The sequence below is a fragment of the Sceloporus occidentalis genome, unplaced genomic scaffold (assembly GCF_023333645.1).
Source record: "Sceloporus occidentalis isolate IW3139 unplaced genomic scaffold, rSceOcc1.0.p SCAF_4, whole genome shotgun sequence".
In the NCBI taxonomy this organism is placed as follows: domain Eukaryota; kingdom Metazoa; phylum Chordata; class Lepidosauria; order Squamata; family Phrynosomatidae; genus Sceloporus; species Sceloporus occidentalis.
In genome coordinates this window covers 149,145,441-149,171,509 of record NW_028316984.1, presented here as the reverse complement: position 1 = coordinate 149,171,509, position 26,069 = coordinate 149,145,441, and the positions used below count along the sequence as shown (strand labels likewise).

The 26,069-nt window shown below is 39.6% G+C and overlaps 1 protein-coding gene across 1 annotated transcript in view; it reads left to right on the top strand.

The window, feature by feature from the left end:
* Positions 1-26,069, top strand: part of RYR3 (ryanodine receptor 3) — a 442,959-nt gene that overhangs the window by 162,439 nt on the left and 254,451 nt on the right. The window contains exons 33-38 of the mRNA XM_089521997.1: positions 1,693-1,779; positions 2,486-2,712; positions 11,160-11,961; positions 13,107-13,307; positions 17,174-17,276; positions 19,891-20,028. Coding sequence (XP_089378123.1) covers positions 1,693-1,779; positions 2,486-2,712; positions 11,160-11,961; positions 13,107-13,307; positions 17,174-17,276; positions 19,891-20,028 — 1,558 coding nt within the window. The remainder of the gene's footprint in view (positions 1-1,692; positions 1,780-2,485; positions 2,713-11,159; positions 11,962-13,106; positions 13,308-17,173; positions 17,277-19,890; positions 20,029-26,069) is intronic.

The following is a 26,069-nucleotide window of genomic DNA, read 5'->3' as shown; positions in this document are numbered from 1 at the left end:
TAATTATGCTCATAGTTATTTTGAGACCAGACATTTGCTCAGCATGCCCATGTCAGGATGAAAATTGGCTTGTGATGTGTTTTTTTAATTGTTAAAAATTAACATGTTTCTGGGGACACCCACTGAGAAGCTGCTGTCTCATGTTCACACAAGAGGTATCTGAGAGGGTGGTGTGACAGAGAGCGATGCCTCCCCAGTAAATCTCAGAGCAAGGGCTGATTTGTAAGGCAGAATATAATCCTTCAAATGACTTGGATCTGAGACATATAGGGTTTTTTAGGTCAACTAGTATTTGTTGGTATTTTGACGTCAAGAATAATATTTCATTGCACAGTCATCATTCAATTGACGTAGAAGTGTATTTGGAAAAAAAATCACCATGCCAGTCACCACTTATATCAGCAATGGTTGCAGCTTATGTACATAAAAATCATAGTTTTTCCTGAAATTCTGTCCACCCACACTCCCATCTCCTAGTGAAATTATGGTGATTCTCCCTGTGACATCTTATTATTCTTTATTCAGAAATGTCACAGGAAAGCTGAAGATGAAATTAATAGTTCTACATTTAGTGCACTGTGCGACAGATATAAACAAGCCATGAAACTGTAATTATGAGGAAAAAGATTATGGTATGAGTTTTATAAAGACAAAAGGGTTGAACAGTAACACAACATTTATTTTGAGTGCTGAAAGAAGGAAAGAAAAATATATGCAGAGTGTTGAATTCAATATGGAATCACAAGTAGTTTGCCAAGTAGTTTGTAGGACCAGTTTAGAAAGGATTGTTTTTTGTGTTTTTTTCGGGCTATGTGGCCATGTTCTAGAAGATTTTCTTCCTGACGTTTCACCAGCATCTATGGCTGGCATCTTCAGAGAAGATGCCAGCCACAGATGCTGGCAAAATGTCAGGGAAAAAATCTTCTAGAACATGGCCACATAGCCCGAAAAAAACACAAAAAACTATGGATGCCAGCCATGAAAGCCTTCGACTTCACATTACAAAGGATTGTTGGAGATCTGTGATGGAATGCTTTTTTTTTTTAACCTAAAAAAAGACAGGTAACTCAGAGGGTATGATTTTATACAGTGAGACATTATCAGGGTGAGGATTTAATCCTTTCCTTTTGCTGCTTTCTCACACCTGACATTGCTTGTCCTCAAACTTGCATTTTGACTTTCAGTGTATGTAAACAGAAGGCATATCCATCTCTCTCTCTGTGTATGCAATTATTAGAAATATGAGATACTGTGTGTGTGTGTGTGTGTATACACACACACACACACACACATGCACACACACTTTCCTCTTTGCATGTGTGGATGAGAAGCAGTCCTGCAGATATTTGCAGTCTTGTGCATTCTGCTCTGAAACAAACTACCCATTTTAACAGTGTAATCTTTGGACCAATATATGTGTTCCTTCCAACTAGGAGGGTGTAGTATTTTAGGATTATATTGTTTAGGAAAATGCTTATTTTCTGGCCTGACTATGCTAGTTTTTAATTAATAAATAGTGTGACATGCTATACATGTCTGCTCAGAGATAATCTTTATTGAGTTAAATGGGGCTTACTCCCAAATAAGTATCTATGGGGTTGTGTCCTTAGGAAGTATATTTTTTACAGTTTCCTTGGCATAAGAAAATAATAGGCTTATGCTGCTTTTAACTGTGTTGACTATATTTTTCAGGTTGAACCAAACACAAAACTATTTCCAGCAGTCTTTTTACAGCCTACAAGCACAAACCTGTTTCAGTTTGAACTGGGTAAATTAAAGGTATTTTAAAAATAAAATTACTATCAATATAGGTAATGAGCAATAAATTAAATTCTAGAATGCAAACTGTGTTAGTCAGGGTATGTGATTTCTGGTGTATGCTTTTCCTTCCCTTGAATTATTAGTGAAATGACACCAGGTTAAAGTAACAATGAGAAACAACACTGTTCGAAATAAAATATGAGAAAACGATTCATAGTATCAGATGACTAGTGTTAAAAACGATCTCTTTTCATTAATATCTTGCATTGCCTTTTCCCAAAGCAGTGGCGTGTTCTAGGGAAACTTTACAGGATTAGTATACTTCAGAAGAGAGATTCTGTAGACTTGTTGTGTTTTTGTAATGCTTATTTATTTACAGGAGTAAACTGAAGCATGTATTACAGGTGTATAGTAATGGTTCTCCCACATTTAGTCAAGTGGCAGGATGTGTTTTGAGATAGACCAATGATGACTCCCCATTTGACAGGGCATTCTTCTGTAGCCCTTCTGCCACCTAGAATGCACTAGGAAGGTTGAGCCCCAGACATCACACCATGGTCTACTTGGTCCATCTCCTGACAGAAGATGCCTAGGTCCCAGGCTTTAATGGTAGACATGCCTGTCATAACAATTTTATGAGGGATTCTATTTTTCAAGATATATTCTTACCTTAATTTAAGGTTCAGTGTTTGTTGTTAAAAAAAATCCATATGTATTTTCACAGAACACCATGCCTTTATCAGCAGCAATATTTAAAAGTGAAGAGCGAAACCCCATTCCCCAGTGTCCTCCACGACTGGATGTGCAAACAATAACACCTGTTGTGTGGAGCAGAATGCCAAACGTTTTTTTGAAAGTAGATGCTGACTTGGTCAGTGACCGCCATGGGTGGCTAGTACAATGTCTGGACCCTTTGCAGATGATGGCTCTTCATATTCCAGAAGAAAGCAGGTACATGTAAAGTATGCTTCTGTAGTTTCCCTGAGAGCATGAGGTGTACGTTACATTTATTTCTTTGTGCTTCTCATGAGAAATTTATGTCTAAATGAAACCAAGTAAATTACTTACTTCTTCAACTTTCTTTACTTTTACTGTTACAAATGTTAAGATAACATCACTTTTTGCTTTGCTTGAAGAGAGGAGTAAAAAAGGGGGGTATACTTTGTTGACAGTACCAAGAGCAGATTTGTTTTAGACAGTTTAACTGAGGCGCGTTCCAGACGCGCCAATAGTACATGCTCGGCATGTACTAGGGTTACGAAAGGGCATCCTTTCCAGACACCCTAACCCTAGTATGTGCCAAGCACGTAAAAAATGGTGGCGCCCTATACACATGGGCGCCGCCATGTTGACGTGCGCGACGCTTAGCGTCCGCACGTCCCCCTGCACTTGCAACATCATGAGTGCACCATTTGCGCATTCATGCATCGCAACCACGGCACAAAAAGAAGCCTCTTTTTGTGGCTTCTTTTTCCACCGCCGAGAACCCTCCCCATTTGGAGGCTGAGGCTTCCCGGCGGTGGAAATGGAGGCGGCGGCATACCACCCTTTTTGGGCGGTCTGTAAACCACCTTAGTTTATAATGGCGGGTTACAAACCGCCATAAAGTACGCGCTCCGCGTGTACTAGGGTTAGGAAGGGCCGTATTAGGGTTAGGAAGGTTCTTACCTTCCTGACAGCCCTTTCTTCCAGTACGCGCGGAGCGCGTAGTTTTTTGCGGTGCCCATCCACATGGGCGCCGCCATGTTGACGTACTGGACGCTGTGCGTCCAGACGTGTCGCGGCGGAAGTGACGTCGCGAGGACGCACTCCACCCCTCGCAGCGCCACTTCCGCGTTCCAAAAAGGAGCGGCATTTCGCCGCTCCTTTTTTGCTGCGCAGGGAAGCCTCGCGGTCTGGCAGCTGGGGCTTCCCTACGCAGCGAATGGCGGCGGCGGGAAAACGGCCCCTTGAGAGCCGTTTGTAACCCGCCAATAATAATAAAAATAATTTATTTATAATTAGTTATGCCAGAATGTACGGGCAGGGTCACATTCAAATTTCTGTGCACATCATTGAAGGTTCCTGATTCAGCAATTGAATTAGAGCTATAGGTTAAATCGGAAGAATCATGAGTGAAAGAATATGCCTGATTTACACAAATAAATCTTCATTTAATATGTCAAGATATCAACAAGTCAGGCATATGCACACTCTGTCCTTGCATTGTCCCTATCTCTTTCATTCCCAGTACTGTTATAATTCACACTTCTGAGTTAATTAACCATATTTTCCCATGTGCCATTGTTACATAAAGCCAACAGTGGCTACCAAGATTAGGACTTGAAGTCATAGCTTGTAATTGGTTTAAATGTTCTTGTTCTTACCCTGCTAATCATATTTTCTTGGTTTGGGTGTAACTATGGTTAATGAATGCTTAACTCTGATACACCAAGAAGGGAAGATATGAACAGAACTGCAAAGTGAAAGAAAGTACTGGCCCATGGCTATCTCATTTATTAAACAATAGTGGAAGATTCCTAACAGTGTATTAGTGTATTAGGAGTTGTGTTACAGCATGAGAAACATAGTGAATAAGGATGATACAGGTAGAATTCAGAGATGTGGCTGTGTTAGTCTGCAATATCAGTATACAAAAGGATCTTGGAGCACTTTGGAGCACATTTGAGACTAACAGCGAAAGAAACCCACTTTGGAACCAACTAAAGTCTGCTGTGATGCATTTAACGACTTTTTTGCAGATAAAATCTCTCAGATAAGAGCTGATCTGGACGTGGGCATTAAAACAGAAACAGTGAGAGAGGTGTCCAGTGACTCCATGGATTATGTTAAACTGGATCACTTTGAGTTTGTAAATACCGCTGAAGTGGACAAGCTTCTTGGAAGTGTAATTAGGACAATGTGCCCCCTCAATCCCTGCCCATCAAGGTTGACCGCCCAGGGAAGTGATGCAATGAAGACACTACTACGATCTATAATTAATCCATGCTTTAGGGAGGGTAAATTTTTAGATCAACTAAAACAAGCGGTGGTCAAACCACTTTTGAAAAAACCCTCCCAAGACCCAAGAAATAATTATAGACCGATCTCCCTTTTACCATTCTTGGGCAAGGTGATCGAGAGGGTAGTTGCCTTACAACTCCAAGTTGTCTTGGAGGAAGCCGATTATCTAGACCCATTTCAAACCGGTTTCAGGACAGGATATGGAGTTGGGACTGCCATGGTTGCCTTAGTTGATGATCTCTGTCTAGGCACCGACAGGGGAAGTGTGACCCTGTTGATGCTCTTAGACATCTCAGCGGCCATCGATACCATACACCATGGTATCCTGGAACATCTGAGGGAGTTAGGTATTGGGGGCACTGTGCTCCAGTTGTTCCGTTCCTACCTCTCGGGCAGATTCCAGATGGTAATGCTGGGGGATAGCTGCTCTTCTAAAAGAGAACTGACATCCTGTCCCCATGCTGTTTAACATTTACATGAAGCTGTTAGGTGAGATCATTTGGAGACAGTTATCAGTACTTCAACTGCTGCAGTGACTAAAGATGGCATCTCACCTCTGGATGCCTGCCTTGAGTCAGTAATGGGCTGGATGAGGGAAAACAAACTCAAGCTGAATCCAGAGAAAACGGAGATTTGCAATAGGTACCTTAAGTCTGGGGATGGAGATTTGTCAACCAGTCCTGGATGGGGTCACACTTTCCCTAAAGGATGAAATTTGCAGTCCGGGAGTACTCCTGGACTTGTCACTACAATTGTCATCTCAAGTGGATGCGACAGCCAGGAGTGCTTGGTACCAACTTCAGTTGATACGCCAACTGCACCCCTACCTGGATCAAAAGGACCTAGAAGTGGTGGTAAATAGGGATGTAAAGAATATTCTCCAAAATTCGAAAATTAGGAGAAATATGCCTAATTCGACAATTTCGATAACATTTTAGAGAAAGAAATTCTGAGCAGTTCTCGATCAATGAGTAAGAATTTTGATTATTAGTCATTTCGAAATGAGGGGGAGAGACAAAACTTTCAGCTGACTCTCGGATGGCCAGCATTTGCATATTTTGTGTAAGAAAAGCTACCATTCATCCTGGAGGCTATTTCTTTTGTTAGGGTGATTCTCACTCCAACTTTGCTCAGGCAGCTTTGGTTTAAAAAACAAAAGAGAACAAAAGGTGAGGCCTTCTACCCTTTATGTCATGCTCTGACATTCAAATTCTTACAGAAGAGAAGAAATTAAAGTCTCAAAACTTAGCAGGCCAGGAAAGGTCTTGTAAGCTGCTCTGATAGCCTTTTGGCTGAAGAGCTGGGCATAAATTATTATTATTATTTTACTTACTCTCAGCTTCAACTCCAACTCTGCACCTCTCCCATGGTGATGCAATAATAATAATAATAATAATAATAATAATAATAATTGGCAAGGAGAGTGCAGAATATCCATGAGTGAGAGAGTGTGACTTACCCAATGTCACCCTGTGGATTTACATGGCTGAGCTGGGATCAGGACTCTAGCCTCCCAGTTCACCCTAGAAATTCTCTGGCTGACCTTGGGCAAGTCACTTGCTCTCAGCTTCAACTCCAACTCTGCACCTCTCCCATGGTGATGCAATAATAATAATAATAATAATAATAATAATAATAGGCAAGGAGACTGCAGAATATCCATGAGTGAGAGAGTGTGACTTACCCAATGTCACCCTGTGGATTTACATGGCTGAGCTGGGATCAGGACTCTAGCCTCCCAGTTCACCCTAGAAATTCACTGGCTGACCTTGGGCAAGTCACATCCTCTCAGCTTCAACTCCAACTCCTAAGTATTCCTTCATGGTAGGTTTTATTCATGGCAGAATTCTTGCCATCACACCCTACTCTGCTCCTAATTGAGGATTCCTGCTTGGCAGAAGAGCATTGCCACTTGGCACCCGACCCCTCCCCTTCTCATCTGTGAGGGTCACACTATCTCAGAAAACTCCTCTTTATGTCAAGAAAACCCTCAGTTTGTCCCATCTTCCAGTGTCATCCTGATGTTGAACAGGGGTCAGACTACATGCCCTCTAGTATGCCATGTATTCCTATGTATTACTTCATAGCAGAAGGGGGTTGGACTGGATGGTCCTTGAGTCCCCTCAACTCTAGCATTTCTTTTTGGGGCTTCACAGTTTAATTTTTGAGACTGGGCTTCCCCCCCACCCTTTTGTGTGTGTGCCTTCAGGGTTTTTAAGCATAGGAATGTTGTTTAAACCTCTGCCAAACTTCCTTTTGACATGGTAATTGAGTTTGAAATGCAAAGTAATTAGCGTAATTATTCGCCTTGTCTTTTATTGTCATTCAGAGAAATCTGTGAAAAATATTTCGCTGGCTGCTGAAAGGGAGAGAAGAAATCACTCTTTGGAAGGGGGATTTGTGGAACGAATATTTTTTAAAAAAGTTCTCCTCAAGCTCTCAATTAACGAGGGAAAAAACATGAGTTTCTCCAATCACTAGTGGTAAATGCACTGGTAATCTCTCATCTTGATTTCTGTAACACGCTCTACATGGGACTACCCTTGTACCAATTTCAGAAGCTTCAACTGGTTCAAAACACGGCAGCCAGACTGGTCACCGGTTCATTCAGATTTGACCATATAACACGTGTCTTAAAATCCATTCACAGGCTGTCGATTAGCTTCTGGATGCAACACAAGGTGTTGGTTATTACCTTTAAAGCTCTACATGGCTTGGGCCCGAGTTACTTGCGGGAACACCCCTCCCTACACAATCCGCCCGCATACTTAGAATAACGGGGAAGAATGTGTTTTAACATCAATCAACCAGGCTCATATCGACTTCCCAGAGAGCCTTCACAGCAGCTGCTCCAAAATTGTGGAACAATCTCCCAGAAGAGATCTGTCTTATTACCTCCTTGGAGCCATTTAAGAAGTCACTTAAGACGGATCTCTTCTGGTGAGCTTACCCACCTGACCTTGTGTAAGAAACACCTTCAGACTATTGTACGAATCTACTGCGTTACCACTTGATGATGAGTCAGTTTTAAGATTAATTCTATTATTTTATTGATGTATTATATATGTATTTAATTATTGATGTATGGGTTTTAATCCCACCTCGAACCATCTGGGAGAGGCAGGAAAATATAAATAAAAATTATTATTATTATTATTATTATTATTATTATTATTATTATATAAATAAACTTTTGTAGACTTTATCTACTTTCTGACAATGCAGGTAATGGCATGTACACCTTAAATATGGGCCATGAAAAGGTCTTGAAAACAACAATGCCTTTATGCTAGAGTACTTTATTATTCTATTCTATTTATTTTTAATTTACATCCTATCTTTATATCTTTGTTTACATAGGGTTTAGCTGTTTACAAATATTTTAAAAACAGGCCATCATTTAAAAAAAATATTCATACAAACTTTTAAAAAAAATAAACAACAGTTCAGTTTAAAATAAAAGGTTTAAACAATATAAAGTACAGATAAAATATAGTAAAAAAGATAGAAACACCACTCCATTCATTTTTTGTGGGTATTTCAGGCTATGTGGCCATGTTGTAGATTTTGTTCCTGATATTTCGCCAGCATATGTGGCTGGCATCTTCAGAGAAAGATGGCAGCCACAGATGCTGGCAAAACATCAATAGCAAACTCTTCTAGAACATGGCTACACAGCCTGAAAAACCCACAAAAACTATGGATGCCAGCCATGAAAGTCTTTGACTTCACACCACTCCATTAAATGCTCTTTATCCCACATAAATTATAAGCCAAAGGCCTGCCTGAATATAAATGTCAGGAATAAACTCTTATAGGATATGACCACATGGCCTGAAAAACCCACAAAAAAGGTCTTTGCTTGCTGGAGCAATGTAGAGAGAAACAGAGTCAACTGAGCTTCCTATAGGAACAGCCACCAAGAATAAGTGAAACTTATCTTGGTTTGAAATCTTGTTTCCTTCTCCTTTCATATCTCTTCATTTGGAAGCAACTTAAGCAAGACTGTAATGTAACTTAAGTAGCAAATGCTTTATGACAGGGGAAGGAAAATTCACATCTAAATTGTAAATGCACTACTTTGTCAAACTGTTTGAAGTGACTATTAGCCTACACCCAAAAGGCAAACTCTTTACTTTTGTTACATTGATGCAAAATCAATAACTTTTCATCCTTTAATTTAGTACAGCCCTCAAAACGCATACTCCATAGATGTTTTGTATACCATTTTAATATATAGGCTACAGTGCAACCTCTGTAAATTAATAAAAGGCTATTTCAGTCATAATTCTTGGAAGGGATCTAGAACTTAGTAATTATCTTTCGTCTTACATTACAAAATATTAAATTATAGATCTGAAAAGATACACTTTGGGAAATACAGAGATATACTGTGAGAGGTGTTGTAACAATTGATATTATTGTTGTTGTTGGCTGGACAGAGAGACATAGAATGCATTTTATTTAACTACATAGATGTAATATTTTTTCTTAACTTCCCCTTCCTCCTTGTCCTAATCCAGGGCTTGCAGTGAATCAATACTTTTCCAAGTGTTGTAATTCAATTAGCACATATATTATTTTGTAATCTATTCTCTAATGTAGTATACATCTCTTTTCCTTCAATGTACCTTTACTTTCTTTTTAAAAATGTGTGAAATTTTATCTAAAGTTTCAATATGCATATTGCCTCACAAGCACTAAATGGATCTGTATTTTGCTATTCATTCTCCTTTCTTTCTCACAAAATGCCTAATGAATCCAGAGGCATAGGTGTGTTAGTCTGGTGTATCACTACGCAAAGGGATCTTGTAGCAACTTAGGGGTTGTTCTCACTAGGTGAAACCCCGCGTTCTGAATCGAATCCAAGGAGTGGCGTTCCTATTAGGATCCGATTTAAACCTAGAACGGTTCTAGAGCAACCCGCAATCGTCCCCACTACAAATCGAATTGTAGAGCGGAATAAAATTTTGAATCAAGTTTTCCTCATTTAACGCGTGTTAAAAAAACACTAGGGTCCGACCTACGTTTTTCCATTGATTCGATTTAGGAACCGGAGCATTTAAATAGGAACGACAGCCTTTGAAATTACGTTAGATGAATGGGAGGAGCGGAGTGCGATGGGGCTGTCCTTGGGAGAGTTGCCCTTTCTGTCCCCATCCGTCTGGCTGTCGCCATTTTTGCTTCCCTCACCCCTTTGTCCGCTGTGGTCTTTCAATAAGAGATAAGGATTATTTTTATTTTTTATTTTAATGGTTTACAGGCGCTTAATCTCTTCAGCGCTTTAAACACCTGAAGTCCCGGCTGCTCAAGGCTTCCCCCGGTGGATTGCAACCTCCCCTCTGTGTGGGGAGAGCCCATTTCTAACGGAGGAGAGGCAGGGAAGGGATGGCTCCTCGCGAGGAGACATCTGATCTCGCCCAGGCAGGGAAGGGCTCTAATCAATGGGGGGGGGGGATAGAGCCTTTCTCTCTCCCTTTCTCAAATGGAATCTGCCTTCTCCTCCAACCCTGGAAAGAGAATCTTTGGGAAGAGTGCTCCCTCCCTGCTTTTCCAGCAGCCTCCTTCATTGATCTCTGGGCTCTCTGAAGGGATTCTCCCATAGTTCCTCTGGAAAGAGCTTCGCTTTGCCAGAAGCCTCTCCCATTGATCTCTGTGCTCTCTGAAGGGATTCTCCCTGGCTGTCTTGGGAGACAGGATGCTGCCCTCCAAAACCTATCCCATAGTTCCTCTGGAAAGAGCTTCGCTTTGCCAGAAGCCTCTCCCATTGATCTCTGTGCTCTCTGAAGGGATTCTCCCTGGCTGTCTTTTTGGGAGACATGAAGAGGGGATGCTGTCATGCAAAACCTATCCCATAGTTCCTCTGGAAAGCTAAATTCACAGTCAATGAAATGGAAATGATGCCAAAAGATAAATCGCTTCCAAATATTCCGGATTAACGTTACGTCATTCTGACGTACTATTGATTGACAGCTCCAAATAAGGTATGGAGGAGAAGAATCGCTTTATTTAAACACCGATTTCATGCCAAGTAGGAACGCTTGCAGGTAAAAACTTCGATTTAAATAACCAGATGGGAACGATGAACAAAGCGATTCGGATAGCGGGATAAGAACAGTGTTATTTTGAATCGATTTTATTAAAAACGTTGTATTTTAAATCGTTTCAAATCTTAAGTGGGAACAACCCCTTTGAGACTAACTGAGCAAAAGCTGTTGTAGCACAAGCTTTTGTAGTCTTGCCATCTGAGGAAGTAGACCAAGTCTATGGAAACTCATGGTACAACTTTGTTCAGTTAGTTTCAAAGGTTCTACAAGATCCCGTTGTACACCTAATAAATTGATCTTGATGAGTAATCTGTTTGTGTTTTCTTTATTTTTTTTTTCTCATTTTAGGTGTATTGATATTTTGGAGCTATGTGAACAAGAAGATCTGATGCGGTTTCACTACCATACATTAAAACTATATAGTTCCGTTTGTGCATTGGGAAACAACAGAGTAGCTTATGCACTTTGCAGCCATGTGGATATTTCCCAGTTATTTTATACAATAGATAATCAATACTTGCCTGGGTTGTTACGTTCTGGATTTTATGACTTGTTGATCAGTATTCATTTAGAGTACTCCAAGGAGGCTAAACTAATGATGAACAATGAGTTTATAATTCCCATTACAGATGAAACTAGAAAAATCAAATTATTTCCAGATGAATCAAAGAGACATGGCTTGCCTGGAGTTGGGCTTAGCACCTGCCTGAAACCAGATTTTAAGTTCTCTACCCCTTGTTTCATTTTGTCTCATGAGGATCATCAGAAGCCTAGTCCAGAAATACCGCTTGATATACTTAAATCCAAGGCCATAAGCATGCTAACAGAAGCAGTTTACTGCAGTGGAGTTCACATACGAGACCCTGTGGGTGGGAAAGTTGAGTTCCAGTTTGTTCCTGTACTTAAACTTATAGGAACTTTGCTCATAATGGGAGTTTTTCGTGATCATGATGTTAAACAGATTTTACTCCTCATCGATCCATGTGTGTTTGGTGAGCCCAAGGAAGAAGCACTGGAGAAAACAGAGAAAGAAGATATTACACAAATTGAAGAAAAAGCTGTAGAGGCTGGAGAAAAGGCAATAAAGGAAACAAAAACTCCAGTAAAAGGCTTGCTGCAAACAAGATTGCCGGAATCTGTTAAACTCCAGGTAACAATCTTAAAGTAAATGCAGAGATGTTTTAATATTACTGAAACAAATTTATTTTCCAGCTACTTCCACAAAGAACCTGATCCCCAGGATTCTTGAGAAAATTTTATTTTCATTTCCCCATTTTTCTTATTAATATTACTTATTAGTTTCACGGTATCTTTTTTCCTGCTGTTTCAGAAAAGGCAGGACTTGTAAAATACTACATCACATGTTCTTGATACATGTGATTAACATCAATGGCATTCCCACATCAGATGTCACCCAGTGCAGGGGGCGGGGCTTGGAGGGACACTATGCACTTTCCCTGTGCCATCCTGTCCTTTTTCCAATGAAGAAAAGGACAGAACGTCATGAGGAGGATGGAGCATGCATGGGAAAGGCATGTAGAGGTGGAGTGTGGGAGAAGAGCACAGGAGACAGAGCATGGGGAACAGAGCAGTGCATGCAGGGGACAGGGCACACACGGGAGATGGAGCATGGGGGATGGCATGGGGGATCTGACTGGTTGTCACCTTCTGGGGTGTCACCCGGTGCAGGCCACATCACCACACACCCCTAGTGATGCCACTGATTAACACTTGGAATGCATACTGAAGACAGAATGGGAGCACACAAACATGTAGAAAGGAACTTTATTCATAATCTATTGCATATATCTACAATAATTTTGTTCCTTTTTGCAGTTATCACAGATAAGTTAGTAGACAAAAAAGCAACATTGGTTTTAGTCAAACAACTGTGAACAACAGGAATATTGCAGTTAGTGCAATTGTGTGATGATTGTGTGAATGCTTGCCTAGGAGTTAACACAATGATTATACAGGTAGGTTCTGTAGAAATTCTTATGCTTCTGCAAAAGTTTACATGAGCTGCAGCAAAAGGGTTTTAGTTACATTTAGTTGCATTATTTTCACACAGTGCTCTAATTTGAGCACTTGCAAAATCAGTCCTTTCTAGTACAAAATGTTAATGAGCACTTTTGGGTCGAACCTGCTCTTATTATCATTGACCACAAAATTTCCACAGGGAACAATGTAAGGAGAGGGAAAAAACCCCACAACCCTCTACTCAAGTTCTTTAACTTACTAATTATATTAGGCAAGTTCATAAATGATATAATGCATCTTTTAATTTCATGCTAGATGTGCGAGCTGCTAAATTATTTCTGCGACTGTGAGCTTAAACATAGAGTGGAAGCCATTGTATCTTTCGCAGATACTTATGTTTCAAAGCTGCAGTATAATCAAAAATACAGATACAATGAACTAATGCAAGCCTTGAATATGTCTGCTGCTTTAACTGCCAGGAAGACCAAAGAATTTCGCTCTCCTCCTCAAGAGCAGGTAAAGCAGCTAATTTCTTTCTTTCTGTTTCTCTGTGTTTCTATTTCTCTGTCTCTGTATGGTGAGGAAAAGGAACAGACCCTTCAAAAACTTAAAATATGGTGTCTATAATAATGGTTGTAAGAAGGCCTTTCCTAGCAGGTGGGATGTTGGAGGGATTACATATTACCATGTGACATGAGGTTTGTTAGGGTTCATGAGTACAGTTATATCTGTGGAGATTATAACACATCCCTTTTCTCCTGTGCTAGACATAGGATGTAAACTATAATACGCGGATTTTATCACACACCTCCATGTCCAGGCAGGAGGCATGTCATATCTGATCTGGGCATGCCTATACCCAATCTGGGCATCTCCCAAACCTTGCAATGAATCGGGTACAGGATGCCTCCTGCTTGGGCACGGAAGTGTGTCATAAAATTCACCTGTTATAGTTTACACCCCATGTCTGGCTTGGGAGGAAGGGACAGTGTAATAATCTCCTTATTAACAAAGTAGATGTGTTCCTGGGCTTTACTTCTAGAACAAAAACTTTGCTACTAGAGGCAGAAATAACATGCAAAGAATAGAGATCAGTTCTTAAACCACAAATAAGAACAGCAGTTCAACATATTTCAGTAAAGTTTTTATTCAAAATTAATATTGTTCACATGTGGAATGAAACAATCAAGTCAGGGAAACCATGCATAAGTAAACAAAAACATTTTGATTCTTCTAGAGACCATGTGAAAGCTTTTTTCAAAATACATCCCAGTATGATTTTTCTTTCTTTTAACAGCTTCCACTTTTCTTATGATTTACATTTTGGTAGCAATACTCAGAGATCTGGGTTTTTTCAGCTTGTTAGGGTGAGGCAGCTTAATCTACTTTCCTCTTTTCTTTCTGTTTTGTTCTTCTTACATACTTATGAATTATGGAAGCAACTGTTTACTTGCCTATTGTAAGTAAGCTGCTGTAGGATTATCCAGACTAGAATTTCATTCTTTCCTACATCAAGCTTTATTGTATTGTTTACTGCAGCTATGCTGCTGCAGTTCTGCACTGGTGGTATCATCAGAAACTTTCTTTCAGCATCAGATCATGCTTACCCTTTTACCTGTTTGACTCAGGACATTCAGTTTGTTGGGGCAAAGATCAGTTACATATTAGCCATGGTTTGACTGCCAGATGACAAAGTAAAGGGAATTGCCACTTTTATGGGAGACATAAGAGAAAGCTCCTCAATCATGACAGTGGCTGTACAGAGACTTCTGGGTCTCTTGGCATCCATGGTAGGGACTGTACATGTTGTACGAGAGTCACTTATCCAGGATAGATAGTTTATCCAATTCCCTGACCTGATTACTGCAATTCAGCTTCTCATTGTGCCATCATCCAGCACATTACAGCTTTCAGCTCCTACTCCAGTATCTGCACATCTTCAACTGACCTGGCTGCAGACAATACAACCCTCACCAGGGATACAACCCTCACCAGGGCAGAATGTCTTGATCTACAGTTCTGAAAAATCATCCTGTTTTGGTGGCTACTGTGATGCAGGCAGGAACTCTTGCTCGAAGCTCTACATGTAGCAGGCAAAAAATAAAATAAAATAGATTAGCAGACGTAATGAGCTACATGTAGGGCATTCATGAATGGGTTCTACATCCTTCCCTTTTTTCCACATTTGGGACACCACATTGTTTTTCTCTTTCTGCTACAGGCAGAAGTGCTGCCAAAGGTGCACAGGTATAAATCCCTTGGTGGTCTTAACAAAGCTGATTTGCTCATCTTTTTGTTTCTGAAATGTTACACCTACTAACAGGTCCTATTATAGCTGGACACACACTGCAAAGAGATCACAGCAATACTATATTGGGATGTGCCAATAGTCAAAATGAGAGTGTAGAGTGTATTTTACCCATGCGAGCTATTAAAGAGAGACCTTTCAGTTTTAGAGCAAACAATGGCATTTTACTGGGATCACGTCTAGTGTTGTCTTATAACAGGGGTAGGCAACCTGCGGCCTGCGGGCCGGATGCGGCCCGGCAAGGCCTTGGGACCGGCCCCGGCCCGGTCCTGCCGCCGGTTGCCGCCGGAGCCTTTGGCCTCTCACGTGAGGGTGTGAGGCCTTTGGCCTATCAGGAGGAGGCGGGCAAGGGGGGCAAGCAGCAGGCAAGGGGGGCAATTGTCTATAGAAGCCTCCAAAACATGCATTTATATTAACATTTTTTAAAAAATCAGCAATATTTTTAGCGTGTCCTCCATTTTTTGGGGAAAAGTGTCCTCCATTTGAAATTTTTGTCCTACAGTTGTCCCAGTTTATTTATTTATTTAATTTTTTTAAAAAAATATTTATTTTTTGGCTTCGGCCCCCCAGTTGTCTGAGGGACAGCAACTCGGCCCCCGGCTCAAAAAGGTTGCCTACCCCTGTCTTATAAGAATGCTTCTTTAGCAAACATTTTTGTTTTTCTAATGTCATCAATCTACCATGTTTCTCTGTTCATATTTCCAGAGTTCATGAAATTCTAGTGTAATCTGAAAAATCAGTACCCAGGGTGGTCAGCACATTTCCCTTCTTGGAGCTTTTTCTGTGATTTGAACCACTGTTGTTTTCGGGGGCTTAGCTGTGGAGGGGGATATCAGAATGGCTAATGAAATGTGTGCTTGAAGGCTGGATCAAACTTTTACTTGCTGTGACACAAGGAAAAGATTAACCATAAACCAGACTATGCTTTTTCTAACCAAGTTGTTTCTGATTTGCTCCTTTCTGGTTAGCACCTCCTCTACCTTCAATAGCATTTTACTTTCATACCTTAGATCAGTGTTTCCCAAAGTCTGGTCCTCCAGGTGTTTTTGGACTTAAACTCCCAGCAACATGCCCCCTCCCAAAATAAGCCATATTGGCCAATGGTCTGGGATTTTGGAAACCAAAGTTCAAAACACCTGGAAGGCCAGAGTTTGGGGACCGCTACCGTAGATGTTCATCATGCTCTGATTACAGTTTGGCAACTGGAAAAAACACAGAGACTTTTCATGTCTTTCTGGACTGAGAATTCTGAAACTGTTTCTTCACAACATTTCTCAAAGTGGATTGTTCACTATAACCTTGGCATAGTTTAGCTAACTCACTGTTACCACAAGACATTTACAGTAATTCTGCAAAAGTGTTTTCCATTTTTGAGAGGTGTATTACTGCCTAATGTTTGCAAGGCAGTTACTTGGTCTCAAGCATCAGCCCTGAGGTGTCTTTATTATGTTAACATCCAGTTTTGAATGGATGCTGCCATTGGCAAAAGACTGATTTTGTCTTTTTATTATATTCTGTTATGAAGTGTTTTCCTGCTGACAAAGCATAAGTTTGCATTTGATATTGCTCATGCATGTTATGCAGAGACCATGGTGAAGAATGACAAGCTGACAGTGCATTCACACAACTTGATTGCTCTACAGCAATATCTTGCCCTTTTTTGGCATTTAGTGCTACAGCTGCTATGGTAGTAATTGTTTTGAAAAGAATGGTAGCTACATCTTGAGGATTGCACAAAGAGAGACTCAAGTAGGGTTCCCTTGAGAACTCTTAAGAAGAATTGCTCTGGAGCAGTGCAGAACCACTACTGGTCACTCAAAGAAACAAAGATGCAAGCAAGCAGTTTGTGCTTTTCCTCAAATATGCTCACCTCACCTCACTTTTTTAAAACTAAGCAATCTATGCTCAAAATCAATAAAACTGTTGTAAAGCAATCTTCTTTGCTCTGGAATGAAGTCCCATTAAATGCCTGGGTAAACAATGTCTAATATTTGTGCTATTATGCTACTATAACCATATTGTGGGGAATTCCACTATCATTCAAAGATATTTCAGTTTAATTTTATCGTTTCAGATTAATATGTTGCTAAATTTTCAACTGGGAGAAGATTGTCCTTGTCCAGATGAGATTCGGGAAGAGCTTTATGAGTTTCATGATGATCTCCTAATGCATTGTGGTAAGTATAGCATACTTACTTTGGGAGGGGGCATATTGCTGGGATTTTATTTCTTTGTAAAGGATTACTTCTCATAAATGTTTTGTCTTTATTGCATTTTCCTTGCAAACATGATTTTGATAAAGTATAACAGAAAACTGTGAAGATGAAACACAACAATTAATTAGAATGATTATCTAAAACATTCTCTTGCAAGCAGTAAACCACACACAATTTGCAATCAGAAAATGTTTTTCTGGCAAGTGGATCATGAAGAGCCATTTTAAAAGATTTCTCCCGCCAATGCAAACATATAAATTAATATCTTTTCATTTTGTATTTTAAATATTATTTGCTGTGAGTTTATGTAATATTGCATAACTGCAATTGAGAAATCAATAAGGAGCCTGCCATCACTAAGAATCCTGTTAAATGACACTTGCTTTCCATTGTGGTAGTGGTGGTGCCATTTTCTACCCTGTATGAGTTCTGGGTGGCTTACAGTAAAATCAATTTAAACAATAATTTAAAACATCAAAATGATATAAACAATTTAAAAGCATATCAAACAACTGAACAATTTAAAAAGTTAAAACCATCTAAAAATGTGTATAACATTTGGATAAAATCCTTATGCTCCAAAGGCTTTAAAAGAAAGCCAAGTTTAAATTGGCACTGGAATGACACCAATGTCTGCATGAATAGATCCTGCAAGGGGAGGGTATATCACAACCAGGGTGCCCTCTCCCATATCCTCACACAGTGTATTGTTTCCACTTGCGAGACACAGAGTAGGGCACCTCCAGCAGATCTCATTCATTGGGAAAGTATATAAGGGAAAGATGCCCCTAAATAATAACTTGCTAGTGTAGAAGCTAGAATCTAAAGATGGTATGCTGCAAGCAGAACAAGCTCCCATTCATGCATCCACAATTTTCAGCTGTTTACCTTTCCTTTGCTCCCCCATAATCATCCCCTTAAATCTGTATATATACATGGCACATATCATTCTGATCTAGCGAGTGTCCTCAGGAGTAGCATAATGTCAGTCAGAGAGGGAGTGACTGGGATGTGTGGACATCCCATCCTATTCTTAGAACAGAAACTAGGATACATAGCAATATGCTAGTTGTTATTTTTATGAACATGCAGGTTTTATATTAATTATATTAATTAGTAAGAAAATCCAGATTGAAAAATATCAACTTGGAATAAGTGATCCCCCCCTCACAGTTCCATACAAAATATTTAAGTTCCAGGATTTGTGGGCTTTTCTCACGCCATTTAAAGACATTTTGTATTTCTTTAAATTATTTAAGAAAGTTACTGACTAAATTGGCATGGTGAATTTCCTGTTCTGTCATTTAACATGTTGAAGAAAGGCAGCAGAATTAAAAATGAAACTTGTTTAGTGGTGAAACAGGCAGAGGGTTGGCAAAATATTATGCTACTCCAACAAAATCATACTTATTTTCCTTTCCTCTTTAATTTGTCTGTGATTTTCACAAATGAGTTTTGTACCTGTTCAGAGACCCATTCAGAACATTCAGAGCCCTGCTCCTCCCCCATCATGCATATTTGGACACCACTTTAAACTGCAAAAACAAAACTACATTTTAAAGCAGGATTTTTTTAAAAAAAAAAAGTGTGAGGGAAAGCACACCTAAGATCAGCTGTATCTGCACTGCAGAAATAATGCAGTTTTATACCTTTTTAACTGTAATGGCTCCATCCTATGGGATCCTAGGATTTACAGTTTATTGTGGCACCATAGCTCTCTGACAGAGAAAACTAAATATCTCACAAAACTACAAATCCATAGTATCTAGCCATGGAAGGTAAAGCAGCCTCAGACTGGATTAATTCTGCATTGCAGATACATCCCATGTGGCAGACCCTTACTCAGAACCTTAGGATGCATTTTTATCCTCCTATGGTGTGGTTCCACAGGGGACCAGTTAAAGCCCACAAGGGCCTCTAAACATAAACTGTTAAGGGCCTGATACATTCACCCACACGGTTTATGGTAGCATATTTCCCAAACTGAGTAGAGTGAGCACAGTGAGCAACAAGAGAATGTGTCAAAATCAGTTGGGGGGCAAGCACAAGCAATCGTGACATATCAGTGCTTAAAAGCAAATAAGTTCTAACATTTTTTGTAGTCCTACAAGTTTCAGGATCAATCAAAGTGCTACACTGAGAGGAGGGAGCAAGTTAACATGAACATTGAAAAGAAAAATTTCATGACTCCAGTCATCAGGTTGAGTTCAAAGTATGCTGATTTTGCAGCCTTATGTCCTGCTGGGCTTTCTTAAATCTTGGCTTTCCTGCTGTTATTTGTGCCAGGACCTTCATATGGATAGGGTGGCTCTAGACCTAGTTCCTGTTCTGGGAGTGGGGTGAATAGATCCCTTTTGAGAATCCTGGCTCTGCCTCTGCTCCAAAGACCTTAGAGGGAGGCTGATAGTTGGAGTTTCCATTTATTCCTCAAATTCCTGTGGGTGGTTTTTATTTTCATCTGAGGGGGACTCCACAAGGTAAGTCCCATGTCCATTGGGGCATCATTTTAATACTTTGAGAGTTCTAGCAATAAACTGAATCATCTTTATTACAAATGAGTTTTATTGTCAATTAGGTATTCCATTAGAGGAAGAAGAGGTAGAAGATGAAGATATATCATGGACTGGGAAACTACGTTCATTGATATATAAAATAAAAGGTCCACCGAAAACAGAGGAGAGAGAACCTACAGAGGAAGAAGAAAAATATCCTAGTAAGTTTAAATTCTTAGCCAAAGTATTGCATTTTATTTTTATTTTTAAAGGAAAGCATTATATTTGAAAGCTGTTGGGAAGTCTGAATGTATTAGTATGGATTGAGAACTTCCTGGTTTAAATAGTACTCAATAATAAATGTATTTGGTAGCTTTAGCTAAACTAATATCACTCTGACTTACATCTGTTTTAGCAGTAATCTATATTCCAGAGCTGATGTAAGGACTGCTAAGATATGAAGTACAGTGGGCCCTTGGTATCTGTTGGATTTGGCTGCAGAATCCCCCGTCAAATCCCATTATATACAATGACATAGTAAAATGGCAAAATGGAAGGTTTGCTTTTTGGAATATATATAAGTTTTAAAATATTTTCAAACTATGGATGGTAGAATCTGTGGGTGAGGAATCTATGAACTGTACACTGAACACTCTAAAGTGATCCCAGCCATGTAACGCTTTCCCACAGTCATACACAAGCGAAGACTCTGCCCACCGTTATTTTATTATTGTAGTATTGCTTTTAGATTTTTATTGACTGTAATTTTAATGGATGGAATTGTTTAATCCTTTTTTAAGGGGGGGAATTGTATATATTGTATTTTTTAAAGGTTGTACGCTTTGATTGTGGAAACAAAAAGCGGGATATAAATTAAAGTTTTATATATTTATTTAAAGTACTATAAATGCTAAACTTTTTTTTTATCCAGAGTGTTTTCCTCCCAGTGTTACTTGCTGAAACTGACGCAAAATAGTGGAATTTGGGATATTGGTTAGGAGGCTGGGTATTGGTCTAGTTTAAGTGATCAGTTAAGGATCAATAAATGGTGGCCATGGCTGTAGCTTACAAGCCCTAACATTATGGGCTTTCTAATTTGTGAATAAGCTACAGATCTCAAGCTGACCTAAAGCATGTGTGAGACAGGGAAGGGTAAAAGAGCTAAATGAATTTGCATTTCCTGAATCAGTATGTGAACTGAAATACACTTGTCCTTTAGTAGTCACAGTTCTCAGGATTTTTTAATTCAGTTCTCTGAACAAAAACTTTGGAAACATATTTACATTATAGTGACCCCAAAATGGTAGGTATGACTGGAAAAAGTATCAGTGGTGGCCAAGAACCAGTGGGGTGGTACTGTTTATGGAATTGTGGCTTTTACTCCCCCCACCAGCTCTGGAAGACTGTACAGCTGCTTCTGAGGTGGTACAGATGGCTGAAAAAGAGAGGGGGAATTAAAAGCTCTGCATCATATTAGTTGTTGGTAGCTGGCTTGATGTAGGCCATGACTTGAAAAATTCATATATTGGGCAAAATTGCATTAAAATCTGTGCATTATGAAATCTGCCCAAAGCAATGCATCTTTTTTGCCAAGCTTTTAAAAGACAAAACTGATATAGAAACAAAATAGAAGAAATGGAAGATAGGAAAAATAAAAGTGACTGAAACTGACACAACTAGTCTATCAACAAATTGACAGATTTGTCTATCAGCCGTGCTGGGCTATGCATGCTTGGGGCTCCATCTGGAAAATAAATTGCACTTGGTTATGTAATGTGTAGTTGTATAGCTCCCCTACTCCTGGTTTAAATTTTCCTTTGATTTCTTGGATTTTGTGGAATTGTCTCCTGTACTTCCTTTTTTGTTATTAGTGTCTATTTTATGGCATTGATTATCATAGCATTTCTTCTTATCTCTGTGCACAAGTCATTGTATATTTGCATTCAGGGTTCTGGTTTTAGTTTTGTCATCTTTCATTTTTGTTTCTTTTCTGTCCTTGACTGCTTATAGAGCATCATCTGCCATCCATTGAGGCTTATCTTTCTTTTTGGCTACAGATAATGTCTTCCTGCTTATCTCTCTAACAGTGTCCCTGGCTACAGTCCAGAGTTCTTCTGGCTCCTGATCAATTAGGCTTAATAGTATAAGTCTGTTTTTCATTTTGTGAACAGTTGACCCTCCTTTTGTCTTAAGCCCAGTTGTTTCATTAGCCACAGAACTACTCATAATTATTATCTGCAGTACCCCAGTAGCTGTACTTCAGCAGCTTTCTGAGTGCCATCTGAACTTGGAGTGTCATGTTCTGGCACTATCTCTTGTTTCAGTTTGGATCATCTCATCATAGGGTTCTTATGGTAAAAGACATCCAAAAGGGGTTTACAGGAGCCTCCTTCAGTGCAGTACTAACAGACGTTAGTTGTGGTGCCACTGCTGTTGACTCTGAGAGATCCTCTGCTAGTCTGCCCCCCACACACACATGCACATACTACTGCTGCTGCCCAGTAACTGTTTAGCACATTTAATCTGGCTACTTAAAAGTCTGCCTGACATGGGAGACCCTACCAGCAGCACTGCTGTCATCAACATCGCCTCTTGCTCACAGAAGCACACAATCCTATCACCATGGAAAAATAGTGTCATGGTTCTGTATACTATATATTATAAATGTGACTATGTGTGCATGAGTATTATGACTTTTACCTCGGTTATCACCAGTGCTGGATTGCTGCATTCCTATGGATTAAAGTTTAGGGAGTCAACAAAGGTCAGTGTGGAAATAGTAGATTGGTCCATTGTCTCCTTTTTTGTGTCAGACATAACAGAGGTATAACTCACCTTCCTCCAGGTTTTGATGGAACTGCACACTTATATCAGGGAATCTTGTGCCAAGGCGAAGCTGTAGACAGCTGTCAGAGAAGAGTTACAAGCTAGGAACCAGGAGTTGTACCAATAACTCTTCAGTAATCATCTGTTTGTGGACTAAAGTATTAAAACAACAGTGTTGTTTCCAGAGAGATTAAAAAAACTTTTACGCTGCACTATGAATTCTAGGTGTTTATCTTTCACCCAGTTAAAATTAAATATCACAGCTTCTATTCTAGTCTTTCATTGTAGAGCATACTTCTGTATTTCTATAAATCTGTCGCACATGCCTCTGAAATCAGAGCGATGAGCAAAATACTGTCTAGATATTATCACTTTGTCTGAAAACCTTGGGATATAGTTCATAAATCTGTCCCATCACTAGTCCCAGTTTCTGCCAGTCCAGCAGTTCAAAAAGCTTGTAAATGCAAGTAGATAAATAGTTACCACTTCAGTGGGAAAGCAACAGCATTACCTGCAGTCATGCTGGAGTTGTCTTCGGTCAACGTTGGCTCTTTGTCTTAGTAATGGGAATGAGTACTGCCCCCTACAGTTGGTTATGACTAGACATTCATGTCAATGGGAAACCTTTACCTTTGCCCTGCAACATCATCATATAGAAGTTTTCTTTGAGATTATTTGGCAATCTGAATTTCAAGCCTTTTCTCAACCTTCCAACATATAAACCTTCCAAGTTTCTATGGCACTGTACAAACCGCCTAAAAAAGGCGGGCTGAGACTGCCTCTCTTTGCTGCACAGCGTTACTGGAGCAACCAAATGGCGTGGTACTGCTGCACAGCAAAAAAGGAACGCTTAGAAGCAGCTCCTGTTTGCTGTGCAACTGTAATGCAGCAAAGCGCCATAGGATGGCATGGTGGCATCACAGCTGCGCAGTGCCATTTGGACTCTGCACAGCTACGATGTCACCAAGGTATGCGGTGTGTGGGCAGGGCCACGCAATCATGGCAGCCCCCACACGTGCTAGGGTTCTGGAGCGCGTGTGGTTGTTGAATGCTCCCTAACCCTAAAATCACCGCCAGCATGGCACACCTGAGTTAACCATTTCCCATACCGCACCTGAGTTAACCATTTCCCTATTTTGCTTGCAGATTCAAAACCTTTTTTTTAAAAAAAATGAACTTCTTTTCCATTTAATTTACCATTAAGATGGATAGTTGCATTTGATGCATCTTAAGGGCAAAACAGACGGCCATGAGGCAGCTTGGAGCAGGCTCATTTATGGCTAGACTGGGGCCATGGCAAACATGCACAGCCCCAATCCAGGCAGGTTCTACCCCAAATCTTCCTTTTCTCTTCTCACTTCCTTCTCTGTTCTACAGTTTGTTGAATAAACATCTCTCCTACAAATGCTTTACTAGCATCCTATGCAGTTCCTAATTCTGTTCCTTTATCTAAATTGTCCTCAAAAATCTTTTATATTTCCCTTTTGCATATAATTTAAGACTGAATAATCTCATTTCCAACCAAATTAAAATTTTATCTCCCCCCCCCCCCCCCATTTTAAAAGAAGATGTATTCTTTACTTTAATCCTAGACTTTCCATAACAGGAAGAAAAATAATTAGGCAATTTCCCCTGATCATGTTCAATGGTTTCCCCCCAATTTTCCATCTAATAAAGGAAATATAACCTTGTTCTAAACACCCATACAACTACATTTTTCAAATAAATAGTCCAGAATTTCATTTATTAATTTGTCTAACAAAAAAGTCTTATTTTTTAATGGCGCATAAATTCTTACACCAATATGTTTTCTTTTTGTATGTCAGTTTAAATGCCCATATACCTGTCATATTTATCACCAAATAATTTCACAGGTAGCAGCTAATCTTTAGCATATATAGCTACTACTCCTTTCTTCTAATTTGAGGCAGAAATAAAATATTTTCCTAATTTTGAATATTTTAGATAAATTACATGTGTTTTTTTAAAATATGTGTTTCCTGAAAACAGGTACAGTCACTTCCTAATTTACTCAAATAATGAAATATCATTTTCCAGGGTTTTTCAAACATTAGCTCTCTTTAAAATCCAATTTCCTTTCCTTTATTAATTTTTTTGCTTACTGAATGAATGAATCAGACAAGTCTTTTATTTTAGTTCTTTTTCCTGGGGTCATCAATTCTCTATTCCTTCCTTTTTTTCTTCAAGTGAAAAGCTTTGGGCCTTTCCCAGGTGATTCTCTGAATCTCTTTCTGGGTCTATTTCTTGCTCCTCTTCTTCTTCCACTTTCTCTCCTACTTCTTCTTTTTCTCTTTTTTCCTTCTCTTCCATTTCTTTCATATATGTCTGCCAGAAAGACTTTGTGTTTGCAACTGAGTTCAAAACATAGGACCTTACTGCACAGGCTCCCCAGAACAGAATGAGAACGGAACGGAAGGGGCCAGGAAGGGAACGGAACGAGTGAGGGATGCATTTTACTGTACACAGAAGTCCCTCGCTCATTCCCTTCCCTTCCCTTCCATTCCCAATTTGTCCCAGAGGATGTGATTTTTGAGAACTGTTCTGAACAGTTCTCAAAAATCGTGTCTTCTGGGACGAATTGGGAACGGAAGGGAAGGGAACGGAACGAGTGAGGGACTTCTGTGTGCAGTAAAATGCGTTTCCCGCTCATTTCCGGCCCCTTTCATTCCATTCTCATTTCATTCCGGGGAGCCCCTATGCGGTAAGGTCCATAATCTCCTTTATTTGTACGTCAGAGATATACTGTCAGGCTTTTCACACATGAACAAAATCTTCCTTTCTCTGTTTTTCTCTGTTAGGAATATATAACTTTTTAGCGCTTTTTCAATATTCTTGGTGGGATAACCATTAATCTAATCAACTTGTCTCCAATCTCATGAAATAACTTTGATATAGTGTCTGATATCTGACAAACTTTCTTACAAAATAGACTGTAGTATCTTGTGCTAGATTTCTTTTCATTGCTATTTCAGTATTCATCCTATAGACTCTATCTACTTCCCTGTGCATGGTTTCTTGGCTCAGTTCACATATTTCAGCCAGGATTTCCACCATCTTTTCTCTCATATTTTTCTTTGGTTGTTCTTGAATTCCTTTAAATCTTAAATACTCCCTCTCATTCAGCTCCATCAATGTGCAATTGTCATGGTCCTGTTCATGATCTCAGTCAATTCTCACCACACTGTTTTCCAGTTTCTCTGCTTTTTCCTGAAGTTGTTTATTTTTTCCCCTTACTTTGGATTAACTCTTGAGTCATCTTTGCCAAAGTCTGATTTACATCTTTCAACTCTGGTTTCATATCTGATTCAGTCTTTGACATCTGTCCTCACATTGCTTGCATTTCTTCCAACATTTTCATACTAATGTCTGATTTAGTTGTTACCTCTACATAGTTCCTAACTTTGATCTTGTCATC